Below are 22,753 nucleotides of genomic sequence, written 5' to 3' on the forward strand. Positions count from 1 at the left end.
CCCAGGCCTTTGCTCTGTCGCTGCTCTGGCCCCGGGGCTGTCAGGCTTCGCTCCACTGCTTGGAGCCTACATATGCAAATTAACCTCCATCTTTATTAATTTGCATATTCTCCTGATTGGCTGGTTAGAATAGCGAAGGTAGTCAATTTACATGTTTGTCTATTATTAGGTAAGATTTTCCGTACAACCAACTATAAACCTACTTTTGCTCCACCCTATACATTCCATAAAGATCTTGCCCATTTTTTGTTTAGATGTATTCTAGGTAAATTATATACAATAGTTCCCCATATCTGTGAGGGTACATTCCAAGACCCCTAGTGGATGCCTGAAACCAAGGATAGTACTTAACCATATACATAGTATATTTTTTCCTATACATACATACATATACTTTATAGCTTCTCTTTGGCATATCTAAATTGTTAGCATCACTACTGTTGTTTTTTGGGGCCATTATTAATTAACACATTTGTTTGTGGGTAGTTTTTATCGCGTGCTAACAGGTGGCGCGGGCCATTTTTGCTAATTTTTTGCGCAAATGGCAACGTTCAGTAAAATTATGATAACTTTAGTTTACGTATTCATACGTTACCCGCATTCTACCACTAGTCTATAAAAAACGTATTAATACGTGTCCCGCGCTCTACTACACTGGTAGAACGTATAAATACGTTTCCCGCATACAATGTGTTAAAATAAGGGTTACTTGAACTTAAGCACTGTTATACCACAGTGTGATACTGAAAACTGAGACAACTACTAAGTGACTAACAGGCAGGTAACTGACACAGCATGGATATGCTGGACAAAGGGACCATTCACATCCTGGGCATGATAGAGTGGGAAGATGTGTGATTTCATCACCTCAGAACAACACACAATTTCATCACCACAGAACAGCATTGACCTATGAATCAGGAGGTCACGGTTTAATTCCTGGTCAGGATACATGGCCAGGTTTTGGGCTCGATTCCCAGGGTGGGGCGTACAGGAGGCAGCCGATCAATGATTCTCTTTCATCATTGGTGTGTTTTTTTTCCTCTCTCCCTTCCTCTCTGAAATCAATAAAATATATATAGTTTTTAAAAAGAAACTGAATGAGATCAGGTCTCATTCTGATAAGAAAATAAACACTAACTTTGTAACAAAGCAGCATCAACATCACTATTGTGATTATTTATAATACTACGAGGACAAAATCATCTCCTGACATTTTTTTACATTTTAAAGAAAGTGAGATTCTCAAGATAAATAGTCTAAATTACAGTTTTTACCCTCTTAGTGATTCTAACTTTGCCCTTGGAATTAGAGTAGCATCTTGGGTTTTAAGTAAATGAATAACAATGTTTCACAACCTTTGAGGCTTCCAGCTCTTTAACCTTGTCTTCAGCCTCTGTCAGTTTATCTTTCAAAGCTGCAATTTCCTTCTCCATGGGCATCACAACAGACCGAAGTTTTTCAGCATCTTCTTGGGCCTACGGTTAAAAAGAATTAAATACTTCAACTTATTGACTAATTGCTTTTCTAAGAAATGACCCACCCACTTGTTAAAATTAGTATAATAAATAAGTCTTGAAGCACTCACAAAAATGAACCATATCTAACTTTAAATGTTGTATTACTTTAAATGTCAAGTCATAATCATAGTTTTGCATGTATTCCATCTAGAATTTGGAAGAAAATGAATTCACCATGACACTATGACTTTTTAATTAACTAATTAAGTTGGAAAATATTCTATGTATAAAAGGAAATACACACTTTTTTTTATAATTCTGGTTACTAAATTAATGAAACCATATTTTTTTACAAGTACTGAAAAGACTATTTTTTAAACACTAAAAATAGAACAATGTATTTTCTAAAATATTTGAAAATTATGTTGCTATAGAAAGGCTTTCATCCAGTTATTTAAACAAGAGAAGTTTAAATCTTTTTACTTTTGACATTTAAATGAAACAAACCCAAAGAATGGCATCTAAAAATATTGTGCTGTTTTGCATCCTTCATTCTTAAAAACATGGATTAAAAGGAAACAAGATCCATAAACTAGTTAACTGGTGAGAAACTTACATATCTATAAATATAAAAGGCTAAGCGACCGGCCAACCAGCCAACCGGCTGGTAGCTATGACACATACTGACCACCAGGGGGCAGACACTCAATGCGGGAGCTGCCGAGCTGCGGTGACTTGCAGCAGCAGTTTTCGGGTGACACAACCCGGAACCAGAGAAGAAGGAGCCCAATTTCTCATGATTCCTCTTGCACTCCAGGACCCCTCCGTGGATTGTCAGAGAGCCGGTTTCGACCCAATCTCCGCAGGCCAGGCCAAGGGACCCCACCTTCTGGAGGGACCCCAACTCACTCTGCAGATGCCCTTCGAGCCGCGGCATAGGCCCAGGTGCGGCCGACAGGGGAGGGACCATGGGAGGTTGGCTCCAGGGTGTGTCCGGCCCATCTCGCCCAGTCCCGCCCCACCAGCCACCACCTGGGACGCCTGCATTAATTAGTCCCTGCACCCGAGGGACTAATTAATTTCCTTTCAATGTGCACAAATCTGTGTACCGGGACACTAGTATATATATAAACTAAAATAAAGGCAGAAAGTTAGCTGTTTTCCTCATCTATACATATAAAAGGGTAATATACAAAGTGTCCCCTCAGGAGTTCGACCAGGAGACCAGGATTTCGATCGCTCGCTATGACATGCAAGGACTATCAGGGGGCAGCATGGAATGAAGGAAGGCCCCGGCCAGCAGCTGACAGTCAGGGAAGGGAGGACCGAGCCGGCAGCCAGAAGCAAGGTCCTGGCCAGCAGCCAGAAGGCCTCAATTAGCCCTGATCACTGGACAGGCCTAGGGACCCTAACCATGCACGAATTTCATGCACCAAGTCTCTAGCAGTAAAAAGAAAAAGTAACCTTATTCACTAAATATCATATATGCCCAAATGTGAGTGGAGATTTTTTCCCTAGAAAACATTTCTCAGAAAAGAAAGGATTCAATTTTTTTTCCAGTTTTTATAGTCACTTCATCATTTATCTTATTTCATACTAAGTCCTGTTTGGAAGGCATGTAAATTTAATTACCTTCAGTCAAGACTAATTGGTAATAGAGGTCAGCTAATAAAAATCAGCAGGAAAAAGCCAGGAAGCACAGAGAAGCCCAAACAAAAGGAATCCAAAGAGGACCACACCAAGACACATCATAATTAAAAAGCCAAGAGCAAAAGACAAAGAGAGAATCTTAAAAGCAGCAAGAGAAATACAGTTAGTTACCTATAAGGAAGTATCCATATGATTGTCAGCTGATTACTCAATAGAAACTATGCAGGCCAGAGGGAGTGGCAAGAAATATTCAAAGTGATGAAGAGCAAGAACCTAAAACCAAGATTACTTTACCCAGCAAAGCTATCATTCAGAATTGAAGGTCAGATAAAGAGCTTCACAGATAAGAAAAAGCTAAAGGAGTTTATCACCACCAAACCAGTATTATATGAAATGCTGAAAGGTATCCTTTAAGAAGAGGAAGAAGAAGAAAAAGGTAAAGATACAAATTATAAACAACAAATACACATCTATCAACAAGTGAATCTAAAAATCAAGTGAATAAATAATCTGATGAGGGGGAGAAACCAAGATGGTGGCATAGGTAAACACCTTAAATTGCTGCCTCACACAACCACTTCAAAAATACAATTAAAAGACAAAACAGACATCATCCAGAACCACAGGAAGGCTGGCTGAGTGGAAATTCTACAACTAGAAGGAAAGGGAAAAGCACACTGAGACTCAGAGGAGGTGCGGAAGTAAAGTGCAGAGGTACAGAGGCACTGACGGGAAGGGCTGGCAACTGAGGACACGGTTGTTGCCCAGTGGTTACAACGTCAGCCTGCACACTGAAGGGTCTCGGTTTTGATTCCCAGTCAAGGATACATACTTCGGTTGTGGGTTCATTGTGAGCCCCAAATACGGTGGGGTGTGGGGGGGGGGGGTAGGGTTGTATAAGAGGCAACCAATCAATGTGTCTCTCTCACACTGATGTTTGTGTCTCTCTCTCCTCTCTCTCTCTCTCTCTCTCTCTCTCTCTCTCTCTCTCTCTCTCTCTTTTCCTCTCCCTTCCCCTCTCCCTTCCACTCTCTCTAAAAAAAAAATCAACAGAAAAATATCCTCGGGTGAGGATTAACAAAAATAGAAAATGTAATTAAATAGTCTTTATATGGACCATGAATTAGGAACCAAAGAGTATGATTAATCTGATTGAAAAGTCAAATTCTAATTATTAGTTTATATAATATGTGATTTAAAATATATGTATGCCTATAAACTAATAATGTAAAAGTTTATATAATCAAACTGGCTAAAAGTGTTGTTTTGTTTTTTTTTCAATATATAGTTTTTATTGATTTCAGAGAGGGAGGGAGTGGGGAAAAGATAGAAACATCAATGATGAGAGAGAATCATTGATTGGCTGCCTCCTGCATGCCCCCTATTGGGGACCAAGCCCACAACCCGGGCATGCGCCCTTGACCAGAATTGAACATGGACCACTCAATTCACAAGCTAATTCTCTATCCACTGAGCCAAACCAGCCAGGGCTGGCCAAAGTGTTTTAAATTTTCTCAATAAAATGTTTCACCTTGTATTTAGTTGGTTTATGTTCAGGCACTATGGTAATATGTTCAAGCATAATATACAGTACCTTTGTCACAAAGGAACTAAGGTATACTGAGGAAGAAAGAAAATTAAAAATGAAATCTTCGGTTTAAACACAATCACCAAGCAGCAACACTCATTCAACAAATATTTATTGAACATCTATGCTAGATACTATTCTAGGTATTTAAGATACATAAATAAACAAGACTCCTGCCCTCATGAAGCATATATTCTAGCAAGGAGAGAAAGGCATTAAACAATAAAAATAATAAATAGGTGAATGCTATGTATATTATAAAATATGCACTATGGAAAATGAAAAATTAGAATAGAATATGGGTAATCAGAGGAGGAAGGTGGATAAGTTATAATGTTAAATAGGCTGGTCAGGAAAAGCCTCATGAGGAGACATTTAGTCAAAGATTTGAAGAAGGTGAGGGAGTTTCACATACAAAAATTTGGGAAAGGGCATCAAATCATCCAGTACTATATTTAGGTTTGTATCCAAATAATTCCTCCAACAAAAAACATTAAAGTACATCTTCTATTACCATAATATTGAAGCATCTTGCATTTAGATTCAAATATATCTACAGATAAATACATTCCTTCATACCTTTTTCATTTCATTTTCTAAATTTTCTTCCTCTTGACCTTCAGACAACCTTCTCCTTAAATCAGCGATTTCCCTCTCTGCAGATTCTCGATACTGTGCCCACTGTGTTCGTTCCTGCTCCAGGCGAAGGTGGAACTGATGCTCATAGTCACGAACTGTTTCTACAACACACCACCAAATATTTCATGTCTAAGCATTATGAAAAAAATGTTCTGGTACACTAAAATTTAAGTAGTTACATAAAGAGCTCCTGCCTAATTTCTGGAAATCTTTTAATTCACTAAAAAAATTAACTACATTTCTAGTTATTATGTGTAAAAATTTTGCTAAGGGCTTTCATCATCTCTAATCTTCAAATAAACCTGTGTCATATTATTTTACAGATGAGGAAAGCTTAGGAAAGGTTACATACTCTGGCCAATGTTTGCTTTTCTGAGGCAGACTGAAGGAGGAGCAGTCATTATCAGCCATGAGGCAAAATGAGGTTGAAAACCACATGTAAGGAAGAAGGAACAGAATGGAGACTAGAACACTAGGAACATTGTGGAACCACTGTAACCAGCTGTGGATTACCTACCTCTGGGTTTCTTCTTCTGTAAGTAAAATGACCTCCTATTTGTGTAAGCCACAATACTCAGCATTGTTACAGAGGCTCTGAGTAACCCCTAAGTGATAGCCACAAACTCAGAAATATGGCTAGACTTAACCAGCCTTCTTACAAAGAGCAGTAAGGCAAAAATGACACACAACTGCTAAGTCGGAAGAAGAAAAGTTATCACTATTTCACATTTATAATAACACTAATTTCAGGAATCCAAAGATTCAGGGGCAACTTCATTTCAATATCATCTTCTCAGAAACTGCAGGAAGTAATTAAGCACTAGTGCAACAGCAGATAGAGACTAAATTACTGCGCTTCCTTTCCAGCGGTTCTCAACCTGTGGGTCGCGACCCCTTTGGTGGTCGAACGACCCTTTCACAGGGGTTGCCTGAGACCATCCTTCATATCAGATATTTACATGACGATTCATAACAGTAGCAACATTACAGTTATAAAGTAGCAATAAAAATAATTTTATGGTTGGGTCACAACATGAGGAACTACTTAAAGGGGCAGAAGGTTGAGAACCACTGCTTTAAACCAAGGGTCACAAGCTGGCAGCCCATAAAGCTTATTCTAACCCATAGGCCATTCTATTTCATAAACTACAGAAAAAATTTCACAAAAAATCCAAATTTTTCTTAAAAATGTAAAAGACGTGGCAACACTGGACTGGATGGGCAATAATTAGCTGGATTAAATGTAAATAATAAGTTTACTCTTTGCACTGGAGATCTCTCCAGTTCTACATACTCCCTGTGCCCATACAGCTTTATTCACTGGCATTAGTTGCTTTTTTTTTTTTAGATTTTTTTCCCGTTATTGATTAAGGTATTACAAATGTGTCCTTATCCCCCCTTTGTCCCCCCACCCCCCCACGCATGCCCTCACCCCCCAGTGTCTATATCCACTGGTTATGCTTATATGAATGCATACAAGTCCTTTGGTTGATCACTCCCCCTTAGCCCCACCCTCCCTGCCTTCCCTCTGAGGTTTGAGCATCTGATCAATGCTTCTCTGTCTCTAGATCTATTTTTGTTCATTGGTTTATGTTGTTCATTATAATCCACAAATGAGTGAGATCATGTGATATTTACCTTTCTCTGACTTATGCCACTTATCATAATGCTCTCCAACTCTATCCATGATGCTGCAAATGGAAAGAGTTCCTTCCTTTTTACAGCAGCATAATATGCCATTATGTAGATGTGCCAAAGTTTTTAAATCCACTCATCTGCTAATGGGCACTTAGACTAATTCCAAATCTTAGCTATTGTAAACTGTGCTGCTATGAACATAGGGGTGCATATATCCTGATTGGTGTTTCTGGCTTCTTGGGATATATTCCTAGAAGTGGGATCACTGGGTCAAATGGGAGTTCCATTTTTATTTTTTTGAGAAAACTCCATACTGTTCTCCATAGTGGCTGCACCAGTCTGCAATCCCACCAGCAGTGCACAAGGGTTCCTTTTTCTCCGCATCCTCTCCAGCATTTGTCATTTGTTGATTTGTTGATGACAGCCATTCTGACAGGTGTGAGATGAAACCTGATTGTCATTTTGATTTGCATCACTTGGATGATTAGTGGCTTTGAGCATGTTTTCATATGTCTCTTGGCCTTCCTTATGTCTTCTTTCAAAAAATATCTATTGAGGTCCTTTGCCCATTTTTTTATTGGGTTGTTTGTCTTCCTTTTGTTAAGTTGTATGAGTTCCCTGTAAATGTTGGAGATTAAACCCTTAACAGAAATATCATTGGCAAATATGTTCTCCCATGCAGTGGGTTTTCTTGTTTTTTTGATGGTTTCTTTTGCTGTGCAGAAGCTTTTTGATGTAGTCCAATTTGTTTATTTTCCTTTTAGTTTCCATTGCTCTAGGAGTGGTATCAGTGAAGAAATTGCTTTGGCATATGTCTGAGATTTTACTGACTTTGGATTGTTCTAATATTTTTGTGGTTTCCCTTCTTATGTTTAAGTCCTTTATCCATTTTGAGTTTATTTTTGTGTATGGTGTAAGTTGGTGGTCTAGTTTCATTTTTTTTGCATGTGTCTGACCAAATTTCCCAGCACCATTTACTGAAGAGACTGTCTTGACTCCATTTTATGTTCTTGACTCCTTTGTCAAATATTAATTGAGCATATTGGTTCGGGTCGATTTCTGGGTTCTCTATTCTATTCCACTGGTCTATATGTCTGTTCTTGTGCCAGTACCAGGCAGTTTTGAGAACAGTGGCTTTGTAATACAGCTTGATATCTGGTATTGAGATCCCTCATACTTTTTCTTTCTCAGGATCACTACAGCTATTCGGGTGTTTTGTTTTGTTGTTATTCCAGACGAATTTTTGGACAGTTCTTTCTAGATCTGTGAAATATGCCATTGGTAATTTAATGGGGATTGCATTGAATCTATAGATTGCTTTGGGTAGTATGGACATTTTAATGATGTTGATTCTACCAATCCATGAACACAGTATGTTCTTCCATCTGTTTATGTCTTCCTCTATCTCTTTTTCAACGTCCTGTAGTTTTCTGAGTAGAGGTCTTTTACCTCTTTAGTTAAGTTTATTCCTAGGTATCTTAATTTTGGTGCGATAGTAAATAGGATTGCTTTTTTAGCCTCTCTTTCTGTAAGTTCACTATTGGTATATAGAAATGCCATAGATTTCTTGGCATTAATTTTGTATCCTGCTACATTGCCAAATTCATTTATTAAGTCTAATAATTTTTGAATGGAGTCTTTAGGGTTTTCTATGTACAGTATCATGTCATCTGCGAATAAGGACAGTTTTACTTATTCTTTTCCAATTTGGATGCCTTTTATTTCTTCTTCTTGTCTGATTGCAATGGTTAGTACCTCCAGTACTATACTGAACAAGAGTGGTGAGAGTGGGCATCCCTGTCTTGTTCCTGTTCTTAGGGGAAATGGTTTTAGTTTTTGCCCATTGAGTACGATGTTGGCTGTGGGTTTGTCAAATAAGGCTTTTATTATGTTGAGTGTGATCTTTTTATTCCCACCTTGCTGAGTTTTTATCAAGACAGGGTGTTGGATTTTGTCAAATGCTTTTCTGCATTAACTGATACAACTATGTGATTTTTATCTCTCAATTTGTTTATGTGATATATCACGTTTATTGATTTGCAGATATTGTACCATCTTTACAACCCAGGGATAAAACCTACTTGGTCATGGTGTATGATCTTTCTGATGTACTGCTGGACCCGATTTGCTAGAATTTTGTTCAGGATTTTGGCATCTATGTTCATAAGAGATATTGGCCTGTAATTCTCTTTCACTGTGTTGTCTTTATCTGGTTTTGGTATTAGGGCAGTGATGGCGAACCTATGACACGTGTGTCAGAGGTGACACGCGAACTCATTTTGGGTGACATGCATCGACAGAGACAAAAAACTGCATAATTGCCCTAGCCGGTTTGGCTCAGTGAATAGAGCGTCGGCCTGCGGTCTGAAGGGTCCTGGGTTCAATTCCGGTCAAGGGCATGTACCTTGGTTGTGGGCACATCCCCAGTAGGGGGTGTGCAGGAGGCAGCTGATCGATGTTTCTCTCTCATCGATATTTCTAACTCTCTATCCCTCTCCCTTCCTCTCTGCAAAAAAATCAATAAAATATATTTTTTTAAAAATTGCATAATTCAAATATTTGTCTCTCACAACGGCCAGAGTTGGGCATCACTCGAGTAATATTATTGCTCACATTACTCATGATCAATAATGCAATTCTAAAACCGGATGTAAACATGTACATTGGTGTTGCGTAGCAAAGATACATAGTGAAAACATCCAAGATACATTGTTCCCATATTGACATTAATATAAAAAGGTTAAGAATTGCACTATAAAGAGATTAATCTTTACTCATGACATTTTATTTTTACTCGAGTGACAAAATGCCCAATTCTGGAAACGGCCTCGTTATTGTCAACATGTGCCTCGGGTAAGCTTCCTGTGCGTTCGGGTGCATTCGGCAAATGGACGCACTTGATTACCATGTTTGTTAGGAGACAGGAGTGGGAGGGTTAGAAGCAAAAGATATACAGTGCAACAGTGCTCGACGAGACATTCTGCGTGTCAGATAATTGATTACAGCACCATATATTTGTTGGTTATACATACTATCTTTGAATTGTTTTGCACCAGGAGTCAGTGCAACAACACTGCAAAAAGTTAATAGGTAAGAAACCTATCAACCTTTTATAAAAAACACCGTGATTTATATTTATTTATTTTTGCAGCCTTGTGATGGAGAATCAAAAAAAATAAAAAAGCAAGATTGAATGATGAAGTGGAAGTAGCAGTAGCCGACCCTTTCAAGACATGTGAACCAAGATGTACAGGATTGTCGACAGAAACAACAGATTATTGTGCATACTGTGTCATGAAACTGTAGTAAGCAGAACGTGGAATGTAAAGAGACATTTTGAAACTAATCATTGTCAGCTCTTGAAAAAAAGTATCGATGAAAGGAAGGAATACATTTCTAGGCAGCTACACCTCTATAAAAGTCAATCAAATGCCATCATTAAATTCATAATATGCTCTACAAATTTAACATCAGCAAGTTACTGTATTGCTCACTCCATAGCTCAGCATGGAAAAGCCCTCAGTGACGGAGAATTTATTAAGGAAACATTTCTAAGATGTGCACCAGCTCTATTTCACAATATGAAAAATAAAGATGATATTATTAAAAGAATTTGAGTTACCACTCAGTAGAAATACTATCAAAGACAGAATAATAGATCTTAACAAAAACATACATCAATTTAAAAAAGACTTAAATAGTTATAAATATTTTTCGATTTCTCTTGATGAAACTACTGATGTCACATCAAATGCTCAGTTGGCCATTATTGCTAGATATTCTGATGGTCTCACAATGAGAGAAGAATTGATAAAGTTAGAATCAATGCCAATAAGTACAACAGGAAACGAAATATGTAAGGTTGTTATAAAAACATTAATGACCTCAACATTGATATCTCTAAAATTGAGCCAGTCACAACAGCTGGGGCACCAAATATGGTGGGAAAAAATGTGGGATTTCTGAAATTGTTTATGGAAGCTATTAGACATCCACTTGTACCTTTTCATTGCATTATCCATCAGGAGGTGTTGTGTGCCAAATCGGGATTCTCAGAATTGAATGATTTAATGTCAGCTGTAACAAAAATTGTGAATTTTATAGCTTCTCGACCCCTTCACAAGCGAGAATTTTCTGCACTTTTACAGGAAGTTGATTCAACCTACAGTGGAATACTGCTGTTCAATAATGTGAGATGGCTGAGTCTAGGTAAAGTACTTGAGCAATTTGTGGAGTGCTTTGAAGAAATTACGGTATTTATTGAGAAGAAGGATCTGGCAAACTTTCCTCAGATCAATGATCATAAGTGGGTCAGCAATTGGATGTTTTTTACAGATCTCTCTGTTCATATGAATGAACTGAACTTAAAATTACAAGGTTTTGGCAAAAGTATTGACGTTATGTTTGGATACATCAAATCTTTTGAAAGTAAACTTAAAATTTTCAAGCAAGATATTGAAACTAAACTTATAAGTATTTTCCTCTGATAAAAAAGTATTTTGAGAAGGCCACTACAACGAGTGTAATGGAGTCCATACTTATGTACCAGAATATAGTAAGCTCATTATTTGAACAGTTCCGCAAAAGATTCAACCAATTTAGAAGCCTAGAACAGACCATTAAAATAATTAAGTATCCGGATGTAGCTGTTTACAGTACTTTGGAATTAAAGAATTTCCAATGGATGCAAATTGACAATTTAGAGATGCAACTTGCAGATTTTCAAGGTAGCATTTGGACTCGTGTTTGTTGACTTAGGGTCGAAACTTGAAAATATGGAACGAAATCGTTTGAATAATGAAGAAGAGTGCAACTACGAACAAGAAATTTTGAGTGCTTGGAACAGAGTACCTGACACTTTTAGTGACATAAAAAATCTAGCAATGGCTTTGCTAACAATTTTTTCATCAACATATTTTTGTGAGACTTTGTTCTCAGCATTAAGTAATATTAAAACGAACAAAAGAAACCGGCTAACAGATGAAGTTAGTGGTGCTTGCTTGGCCTTGAAGTGCACCAAGTATGAACCTGCAATCGAAGAATTAGCAGAAAAACTTCAGCACCAAAAAAGTCACTAATTTCTAGTTTTTGTATCATTTGATTATCATTGTTTTTATTATTATTTTTTCCTAAATGTACATTGTTTTTCTGTTTTTATTTTATACCTATTTTTTGGTTGATTTTTCTTTGTTAAATGGCATTTAAATATATAAAATAAATATCAAAATTATAAATCTTTTTTTTTACTATGGTTGCAAATATTTAAAAAAATTATGAATATTTCTATATGTGACACGGCACCAGAGTTAAGTTAGGGTTTTTCAAAATTTTGACACGCCAAGCTCAACAGGTTCGCCATCACTGTATTAGGGTGATGCTGGCTTCATAGAATGCACTTGGAAGTGTTCCTTTCTCTTGAATATTCTGGAATAGTCTGAGGAGGATAGGTTTTAGTTCTTCCTTGAATGTTTGGTAAAACTCCTGTGAAGCCGTCTGGCCCCAGGAGTTTGTTTGCTAGAAGCTTTTTGATGGCTGCTTCAAGTTCTTCCATAGTTATGAGCCTATTCCGGTTTTTAGATTTGTCCTGATTGAGTTTTAGAAGGTTATATTTTTCTAGGAATATGTCCATTTCCTCCAGGTTCTCTAGTTTGTTGGAATAGAGTTGTTCATAGTATTTTTTAACAATCCTTTGTGTTTCTGTGGGGTCTGTTGTTATTTCGCCTCTTTCATTTCTGATTTTGTTTATTTGGGTCCTCTCTCTTTGCTTCTTGGTTAGCCTGGATAGAGGTTCACCAATCTTGTTTATCCTCTCAAAGAACCAGCTCTTGGTTTCATTGATCTTTTGTATTGTCTCTTTGGTCTCTATGTCATTTATTTCTGCTCTGATCTTTATTATTTCCTTCCTTCTGGATACTGTGGGCTTTTCATATTGCTCTCTTTCTAATTCTTTAAGTTGCAAGGTTAGATAATTTATTACCAGTTTTTCTTGTTTTTGGAGGTAGGCCTGTAGAGCTATGAACTTCCCACTCAAGACTGCTTTCATTGTATCCCATAGATTGTTGTTTTCATTGTCATTTGTTTCCAGAATTCTTTCTATTTCTTCTTTGATCTCTTTGGTAATCCAATCATTGTTTAACAGCATGCTATTTAGCCTCCAAGTGTTTGGTTTTTTTTCATTGTTTTTATTGTAGTTGATTTCTAGTTTTATGCCATTGTGATCTGAAAAGATGCTTGTTATGATTTCTATCCTCTTGAATTTGAAGAGACTTTGCCTGTGTCCTAATATGTGGTCTCTTTGAAAATGTCCCATGTGCACTGGAGAAAAATGTATACTTTGTAGCTTTGGGGTAAAATATTCTGAAGATGTCAATTAAGTCCATCTGATCTAGTGAGTCATTTAGGATTACTGTTTTCTTTGCTGAGTTTTTGATTAGAGGATTTATTCAGTGGTGTCAGTGGAGTATTAACGTCGCCTACCATGACTGTATTGCTATTGATCTCTCCCTTAATATCTTCCAGAAGTTGTTTTATATATTTGGGTGCTCCTGGATTGGGTGCATATATGATTACCAAAGTTGTATCTTCTTGTTGACTGTATTGCTATTGATCTCTCCCTTAATATCTTCCAGAAGTTGTTTTATATATTTGGGTGCTCCTGGATTGGGTGCATATATGATTACCAAAGTTGTATCTTCTTGTTGAATTGCTCCCTTTAATATCACATAGTGGCCTTCCTTATCTCTTGTTACGGCCTTTACTTTGAGGTCTATTTTGTCAGATGTAAGTATTGCAACCCCAACTTTTTTCTCATTTCCATTTGCCTGAAATTTTTTTTTCCCATCCCTTCAGCTCTCAGTCTGTGTGAATCCTTTGTTCTGAGTTGGGTCTCTTAGAGACAGCAAATATATGGTTCATGTTTTCTTATCCATTCAGCTACCCTATGTCTTTTGATTTAAGCATTTAATCCATTTATATTTAATGTTATTATTGATAAGTACTTGTTTGTTGTCATTTTTATTCTTAATGTTTTTGTTTCTTCTTGCCTTTCTGTTTCTTATTTTTACAGCAGTCCCTTTAGCATTTCTTGCATTGCTGGCTTGGTGGTAATAAACTCTCTTAGCCCCTTTTTGTCTCTGAAGCTCCTGATTCCACCTTCTATTTTGAATGATAGCCTTGGTGGGTATAGTAATCTTGGGTTCAGGCCCTTGCTTTGGTTCACTTTGTATATTCCATTCCATTCCCTTCTGGCCTGGTGTGTTTCTGTTGAGAAATCAGTTGACATTGTAATAGGAGATCCCTTATAGGTAACTTTCTCTCTCTGGAAGCCTTTAAGATTCTTACTTTGTCGTTGGTGTTTGCCAATTTAATTATGATGTGTCTTGGTGTTGGTCTTTTGGGGTTCATCTTGTTTGGGACTCTGTGTGCTTCTTGGACTTGCGTAGTTTTTTTCTTGCCAATATCAAGGAAGTTTTCTGTCATTATTTCTTCAAACAGGTTTTCTATTCCTTGCTTCTCTCCTTCTAGTATCCCTATTATGCGAATGTTGTTTCGTTTTGTGTTGTCCCAGAGCTCCCTTAGGCTCTCCTCTTGCTTTTTAAATTTTCCTTCCAGTTGCTGCTGTGTTTGTGTGTTTTTTCCTACCTTGTCTTCTAATTCGCTAATGTGGTCCTCAGCCTCTTCTAGTTTACTCTTTAAGCCTTCCATTGTGTTCTTTATTGCATTATGTCATTCTTCATTTCCTATTGGTTCCTTTTCATGTTGGTGACATTCTCATTCAGCTCCTTATAATTCTCATTGAGTTGTGTGTATTTGTCATTGAGTTGTGTGTATTTGTCATCCAGCTGTTTGAGCATCCTCATAACCATTACTCTGAATTCTTTCTCTGATATGTTACTAGCCTCAATTTCATTTAACCCTCTTTCTAGAGATTCCTTTTTCTTTCCTTTAGGGATTGCTTTTTTGTCTTCCCATGTTTTGTTGTAATGTTTTAATTGTAAATCCGTTTTCTTTGCTACCCAGGTTCTTTTGGGGATGGTGCTACTGGTGTGATCTCTCAAGTCTCCTGGGCTTGGTAATCTAGCATAGCTCCCTACTTGAGCTATTTGGGTTTTCTTAATGTAGGCTTGCAAGCTGGAAAGGCACAAGTGTGGTGTCTAGAAGTCAGCAACCATGGGAGGGGGGTGTCTCAATTTTTGCTGTCTTGAGCCCTTGGTTGAAATTGTGCATGCCCAGCGGGGATTCACAGTGGTACCCAGTAACCATCTGTTGGGGTGGTGGGGCTTAGGAGGCCTGCGCTCTGAAAAGGCATGAATGTGGTGTCCAGAGTTCTGCAGTTTTGGGGTGGGCCAACTCAGCTTTTGTTGCCTCCGTGGTTGGATACACACACCCCCCGTGGCGGCTCATAGGGGCATTTGCCAGCAGGGTGTACTGACACACTCTGAAGGGCCCTGGCACTGAAGCCACGGGATTGCGGTGTCTGTGGGAAGGTATCCCAGAAGAGGGAATTCAGCATTTCTACAGGCCAGCAGTGCGCCCCTGTTTGTATAAGTGCATGCCTAGCAGGGGCTCACAGCAGCGCCCAAGGGCTGCCTGTGGAGGGGTGGGCTTGGGAGGCCTGTATGCTGGAAAAGCGTGTGCCTGTAGTGCACAGAGTTCTGCAGCTGTGGGGTGGGAAGACTCAGTTTTTGCTACTGCACCTGTGGTAGATAGGTGCATGTTCCCAGTGGCGGCTCACAGGGGCACCCGTGGTGCCTTTGCCAATGCAGCGGTGCACTGAAGCACTCTGAAAGGCCCTGGCACTGAAGCCACATAATCAAGGTGTCTGTGGGCAGGTGTCCAGGATGAGTGAATTCAGAATTTCTACTGCCGGGCGAGTGTATCCCTATTTGTCCAAGATCACACCCAGCCGGGGCTCACAGCAGCTTCCCAGAGTGCCCTATGGATAGATGGGCTCAGGGTGCCTGCTCCTTGGAAATGCGGGGCTGTGGCAGTGCCTTTGCCAGAGCAAAGCTCTGACGCACTCTGAGGGGCCCTGGCACTAGGTTGCGCAGCTGGGTTGTCTGTGGGTTATTCAGAAAGAGGAAATTCAGAATTTCTACTGTGGGGCAGCATGCCCGTGTCTGTACAAAATCACACCCAGTGGGGGTACACAATAGCCCCCAAAAGCTGCCTATGGAGTGGTGTGCCCTGGAAGTCTTTGCACTGGAAACACACGAATGTTGGAAATGCACGAATGTGGCATCCGGAGGTCTGCCGCTGGGGAGGGAGGAAGTTGCACTTACTGCTGTGGGAGAGGTGCACCTTTAGAGGTGAAGGTCCCAGGGTCCACAGGTCTGCGGGTGGGGCAGCAGGGTTTTGACTGGAGTGACTGCCAGGTTGCGGGCAGTGTGCAAGGCCTGTCTGGGTGGTGGTGCTGTTGAGTTCCTAGAAGAGGCCACTCTCCCCTTCAAGATGGCATGGGCTCCATCTGGGGAGTGCCCGTAGTGGTGGTAGTCTCTTCCTATCCAAGAGAGCCTGGTCTGCCAGCCCCTGCTGCTCCTGCCAGATTTAAATGTCCCTCACTCACTCTCGCACACACACCACACACACCCACACACTCTCCTTTCATCCCCTTACTCACTCACATCCTCTCCCTCACCTCTGTCCTGCCAGCCACCATCTTTTTCTCTCTCGCTTCTTGCCTGACTCTTATGCTGGTATGGCTCAGTTTGTTGAAGTATCATCTCATGCACCGAAGAGTCACAGGTTTGATTTCCAGTTAGGGCACATACCCAAGTTGCAGGTTCAATCACCAGTCAGGGCATGTACGGAATCAATGTTTCTCCCTCAAATCGATGTTTCTCTCTCTGTCTCTCCCTTCCTCTCTATAATCAACTTATCTTTGGGTAAAATAATATATATGTACATAGATCATAGAGCCATATGCATATCATTGGCTTTTCTTTCATTTTGAAAATAACAGTACATCTTGAAGATAGTAAATCATATAACTACAAATGAAACTGAAAATGTTCTCAATCATCAGAATCAGGTATCTTAGAAAATCATAAAACAGATCAACCATTGTCTTTACCTTTCATAACAGCCTGAAGTGAAGCAACTTCTTCTCTCCACTGTCTTTTTACTTCATCTATAGCTTCTTGTTTGGTATTCTCAGAGACTGTGGCAATGGCCTTGATATTCTCCATCTCTGCTTGGGCTTCCCACAGCTGTGTTCGAAGGTGTCCCAAATCATCTTGTGCAGCTTGTAATACTGCATTTTGTCTCTTCAAATCCTCTGGAAGAAAAGTAAAACACTTTCCATTATGGAGGGGCTCACTTTTACCAGACTGGCACTGCAATGAAGAAACAAAGCATTTAAATTTATAATGTTAACATTGTAATGAATAAGTTAAGCATTAAATTGAAAAATGAAATTGAAAGTTAGAAAACAAAATCATTTTATAAAGATTTAAGGTATGCTGGATATCAAAAATCAATTATTAACTATGTAACCAGAGAAAGATTCAGGCCATAGTTTTAGAGCTAAATGATCTTACTTAATCTCTATGGCCTCCATTCCACACCTTACAAACTCCCACCTCAGAAGGTTGTTTTAATGATAAAACAATTTATTGAAAATGCTTACTAGTACAGTACCTTGCACAAGTAGACATTCAAGAAATGGTTCATAAAAGAAAGCATGGCAGTTACTAGATCCAAGTTTTTAAAGTTATAATTTATTTATCAGCACTCCCTTACCATCTATTTATTTAAAACCCTAATATGCAAACAGACGGAATGGCAGAACAACCAAACAACCACCAAGGGGCGCACACGGAACATGGCGGGCATCGGCTGCAGGCGGCAGAGTGTGGAACATGGCGGGTGGCAGCCGTGGTGGGGTGGTGGAGGAGAGCGGGGGCGCCCGACCAAGGCAGGGTGCTGGTCGCTGTCATTGGGGCGAGCTTGTGGTGGTTCCTGAAAATTCTTTGCTCCCGTGCGCTGCAGTCCCGCTGCAGTCCCGCCTGGCGCTCGCACCTGCTGCTGGCGCTGGCCCCACTCACACCCGCTGCCAGCCCCAATCGTTTGGCACCAGTCCCAATCACTCTGCACCGTCAGTGGGTAAAAGCGGCGACTGCTGGCCCAAATCACCCCTGAGGGATTCTCCACCTCCCCCTGCTCCTGAGGGGCGACCTGGGCAGCAGCTGCCACTTGTACCCACTGCCAGCACAAGCCCTGCCTGCACTTGCTGATGGCGCTGGCCCCAATCATTCCACACCATCACTGGGTGCGAGAGAGGCTGGTGCCATCAGTGTGTGGGAGCAGCAGGAGCAGGGCTGCCAACAAACAGGGGACCAGGGCCACAGCGGGAGGGGCTGGGTGGGGGTGCAGAGATGGGCCAAGACCCGCCCCTGTGCCCACCGCATCCTCGTAGCCCACAGTTCAAGGTGCACGAATTTGTGCACTGGGCCCCTCGTCTCTTAAAATTAAGTTGATCTGATGTGCCTACTACATGATTTAAGCCTAGGTAAGACATGTTTGGCTAAACTGTCTTCCAAAAAGGAGGAACCTACCAACAGTATATAGGGTGTTTCTTTCTCCCATACCCTTACCAATAACCACTATTTTCCATTTTCTAAAATTCTTGCCAACATCATAGGTAGAATATGGTAATAGTTTTAATGTATATTTCCCTATTGAGAGAAAGAGAGGTTGAGTATCTTTTCATACAATTACTAATGACAGTATTTCCTCTTTGGTGATATCCTTTACTGTGTTTCTAATAAATTATTTTTCTTCTAATTTCAAAGAATTTTATATATACTAGATATTAACTATCTTCTCTTACAAAACTTTCCCCAGCCAACTTCTTTTTCTTATCTATTGACATCTAAAAGTTATGAGACATTTATGCAAAAAAAGTTCATCTTTTTAAAACCATCAATTTCCTTTACAGAGTACACTAAGCCAAATAACCATAAAGACAATTTGATTTAAGATCTAACTCTACTGCTAACCAGCTGTATGATTATAAGGGACTCACAAGCCTTTAAGCCAGAATAGGCAACACTCTTCTGTATAAAGTTATAAGCACTGTACTTGAAAATAAAATAGATATTATCAATTAAAGAACTTTTAAAAGTGAAGATATTCATGATTATCAAACAATCCGAAGAATTAACAATCTGGTTCGAAATAATGGGGGTTGGGGGGACCTAGTCATGCTAATTTTAAGTGAAGTCATTTAAAAAATCTTTAGTCTCTTAACATCAGTTTCACATCACTTTGTTCCCACTATTAAAATATTTTGAAACACCAGCCAAACACAATTATAACATTAATTGAAGAAAGTAATTATCTAAAGTATCTTGAAGAAAAAATGAGTATCTAGCCCTCACCGGTATGGCTCAGTTGGTTAGTGTCATCCTATGCACTGGAAGGTCATGGTTTGGATTCCTAGTCAGGGCACATACCTAGGCTGCAGGTTCCATTCCCAATCAGGGAACGCAGGGGAGGCAACTGATGGATGTATCTCTCACACCGTTTCTCTCTCTCTCTCTCTCTCTCTCTCTCTCTCTCTCTCTCTCTCTCTCCCTTCCTCTGTCTCTAAAATCAATTTATTTAAAAAAAAATAGTTTGAGTATCATAGCCAATGAGGTTTATCCCAGGCATGATTATTGCTAATTGAAAAAAATAAAAACAAAATAAAATAGAAAAACAGATATCTAAGAAATTATGGTAGGTATGTGACCAGGAATGACTCAAAAAAAAAACTGAATAAAGGCATAAACACATGAAACCACAAAAATATATGTATCTACTCTATATTCTAAGGGTTAAATTGTTTCATGAGATGTGAAATCAAAGAAAAAGCATTATTTCTGAAGTACTTTATTCATTTCTGAGAACTACAATTTTGTCATGGTTAAAGTTTATGTACTTAACACCTCCTCATGTTAATTATCCCTGCAACTTTTTTTTTTAATCCTCACCCAAGGATATTTTTCCATTGATTTTTAGAGAGAGTGGAAGAGAGAGGCAAAGACAGAGAGAAATATTGATGTGAGAGAAACATATCAGTTGGTTCCCTCCTGCACACCCCTGACCAAGGCCCGGGCTGGGGAAGAGCCTACAAGAGAGGTATGTGCCCTTTACCAGAATCCAATCCGGACCCTTCAAACCGCAGGCCAATGGTCTATCCATCTAGGCAAACCGGCTAAGGCGTCAGCTGTTAATCTTATTGAGGTTCCCTTATAAAGTTGTTTTTTTCCGGCTCCTTTTATATTTTCATCTTTGGGTTTCAACATTTTTACTATAATGTGCCTGTATGTGGATCTCTTTGCACATCTAAAAGCTTCCTAAGTTCAATGTATTTCTTAAATGTGTAAGTTACTGCTTTTCATCAAATTTGGGAAATTTTCAGCCATTTATCTCAAATATTTTTTCTATATTTTTTTTACCTCTCATTCTGGCATTCCCATTACATCTATGTTAGCACACTTAATGATATCCCACACTTCTATGAGGCTCTGTTCATTTTTCTGTTTTCTTCCTGTTCTTCAGACTGAATAATCTTCAGTGACCTAATCTTCCAGTTAACCAATTCTTTCTACTGCTAGCTCAAATCTACTGTTGAACCCCTACAGTGAATTTTTTACTTTATTATTAGATTTTTCAAATCCAGAATTTCCATTTTGTTCTTTGTTACAATTTCTCTTTATTGATATTCTCTATTTGATGAAACATTGTCACTCTACTTCTTTCAGGATGGATTTCTTCAGTTCTTTAAACATACTTATGACTTGAAGTCTTTACCTATTAAATCAGGTCACCCTCACAGGCACTGCATGCTTTTTTCCCTTTGTATAGGTCAGTTTCCTATTTATTTCATATCTACTAAATATGTTTATGAAAACAAGTTTTTTTATAATATATTGCAGCAACTCTAGTACTGGTTCATCACCACCCCTTTCCTGGCTTGTTATTGTTGCCTGCTACTTTTTAGTGGTTGGCTAGGCTATTTTAGTAAAATCTACTTCTCCCCCTTTCCCCACCTCAGTGTGTAGCCTCTGATGTTGCTCCTCAGAAGGTACAGCCTTGGGCACATGCAGTCACTCTAGGACAGTGGTTCTCAACCTTCCTAATGCCATGACCCTTTAATACAGTTCCTCATGTTGTGGTGACCCCCAACCATAAAATTATTTTCATTGCTACTTCATAACTGTAATTTTGCTGTTATGAATCGTAAATATCTGATATGCAGGATGTATTTTCATTGTTACAAATTGAACATAATTAAAAGCATAGTGATTAATCACAAAAACAATATGTAATTATATATGTATTTTCCGATGGTCTTAGGCGACCCCTGAGAAAGGTTCGTTCGACCCCCAAAGGGTTGCAACCCACAGGTTGAGAACCGCTGCTCTAGGATGAGTTTTTATAGGGATCCCTTTTGAGTGTCTCGTTCCCTAACCATATCCATTTGTAAACCCCCACTTAAATGCTGGTGCTCTTCTGAGTGACATATCTGCTCTAACAACGGGACACTTAAGTTGGGGAGATGGAGTGGCAGCCTCTGGTCTTCTGGGGTTGCTTCTGCCAGCATGGAACCTCCACCCTACAAACAAGCCAGGGCAGTTGTGATTACGCTGCACCCAAAGTAGAGCCTCCGTCCTAGTAGAGCAAGGGCTGATGGAAAAAGGACCTCCTAGTCACACTCAACTGAAACTTTACCAGTACATCTGGTGGGGGGAGAAGTAGAGGGAGGATGATTCTGAAGCCTTCAACTGTGAACTGGGGAGAGATCTGTATTCCTGCCATAATCTCCCTGAAATAGTTCCCAACACACAAAGCTGGGAGCAGTGAGGGAGGGAGTGGTTCATGGATCAAATGCCAGTCTGTTTTTACCAAGATTTAGCAGATTTTCCTGAAGAAATGTATCATTTGCTGTATGCTATAGGACCACTCTAAAGACTTCAAATGGATGTTTTAAAAAATAATTTTCACTGGGAATTGAAAAATAATTGAAAAAATAATATTGAAAAATAATTTTCCTGGGAAGTGGGCCTATGGAGCGCCTCACATTACCATGCTAGATATGAAACTCTCAAACTTATGATTTACATATTTCAGTATGTATCTCTAAAAGGACTATGTTATAAAAATACAGATAAAATCTACAAACTTAACCGTTTTGGATTTTTTTAGCTAATCCTCACCCAGGGATATTTTCCCATTGCTTTTAGATAGAGTGGGAAGGAAGGAGGGAGGGAGCTTCAACCCATGTACCAAGAGGTCACTGGTTCAATTCCCAGTCAGGGCACATGCCTGGGTTACAGGATCGATCCCCAGTAGGGAGTGTGCAGGAGGTAGCTGATCAATGATATTTCTCATCAATGTTTCTATCTCTCCCTCTCCATTCCTCTCTCTCTAAAATCAATAAAATAAAACTAGCCGTAACTGGTTTGGCTCAGTAGATAGAGCATCGGCCTGCGGACTGGAGGGTCCCGGGTTCGATTCTGGTCAAGGGCATGTACCTTGGTTGCGGGCACATCCCCAGGGAGGGGTGTGCGGGAGGCAGCTGATCCATGTTTCTCTCTCATTGATGTTTCTAATTCTCTACCCCTCTCACTTCCTTTCTGTTAAAAAATCAATAAAAAAAATATATTAAAACAAAAACAAAAAACTTAAAACAATAAAAATTAAAAATAAAACAAAACTAAATAAAATATGCTAAGTCTTCCTTTGAGATGAATATATAGTAGTCAGCCTTAACTGCAGGAGATACATTCTA

The 22,753-nt window shown here is 39.3% G+C and overlaps 1 protein-coding gene across 2 annotated transcripts in view; it reads right to left on the reverse strand.

Annotated features, from left to right (window-relative positions):
- RABEP1 (rabaptin, RAB GTPase binding effector protein 1) overlaps positions 1-22,753 on the reverse strand; it is a 113,899-nt gene that overhangs the window by 49,348 nt on the left and 41,798 nt on the right. For both annotated transcript variants that reach the window (XM_081109324.1, XM_081109325.1), the window contains 3 exons: positions 17,048-17,251; positions 5,278-5,438; positions 1,359-1,478 (listed from right to left, as the gene is read on the reverse strand). In XM_081109324.1, coding sequence (XP_080965450.1) covers positions 1,359-1,478; positions 5,278-5,438; positions 17,048-17,251 — 485 coding nt within the window. The remainder of the gene's footprint in view (positions 1-1,358; positions 1,479-5,277; positions 5,439-17,047; positions 17,252-22,753) is intronic.

Source organism: Myotis nattereri (genome assembly GCF_964212035.1).
Source record: "Myotis nattereri genome assembly, chromosome: 16".
NCBI classification, from domain to species: Eukaryota; Metazoa; Chordata; class Mammalia; order Chiroptera; family Vespertilionidae; genus Myotis; species Myotis nattereri.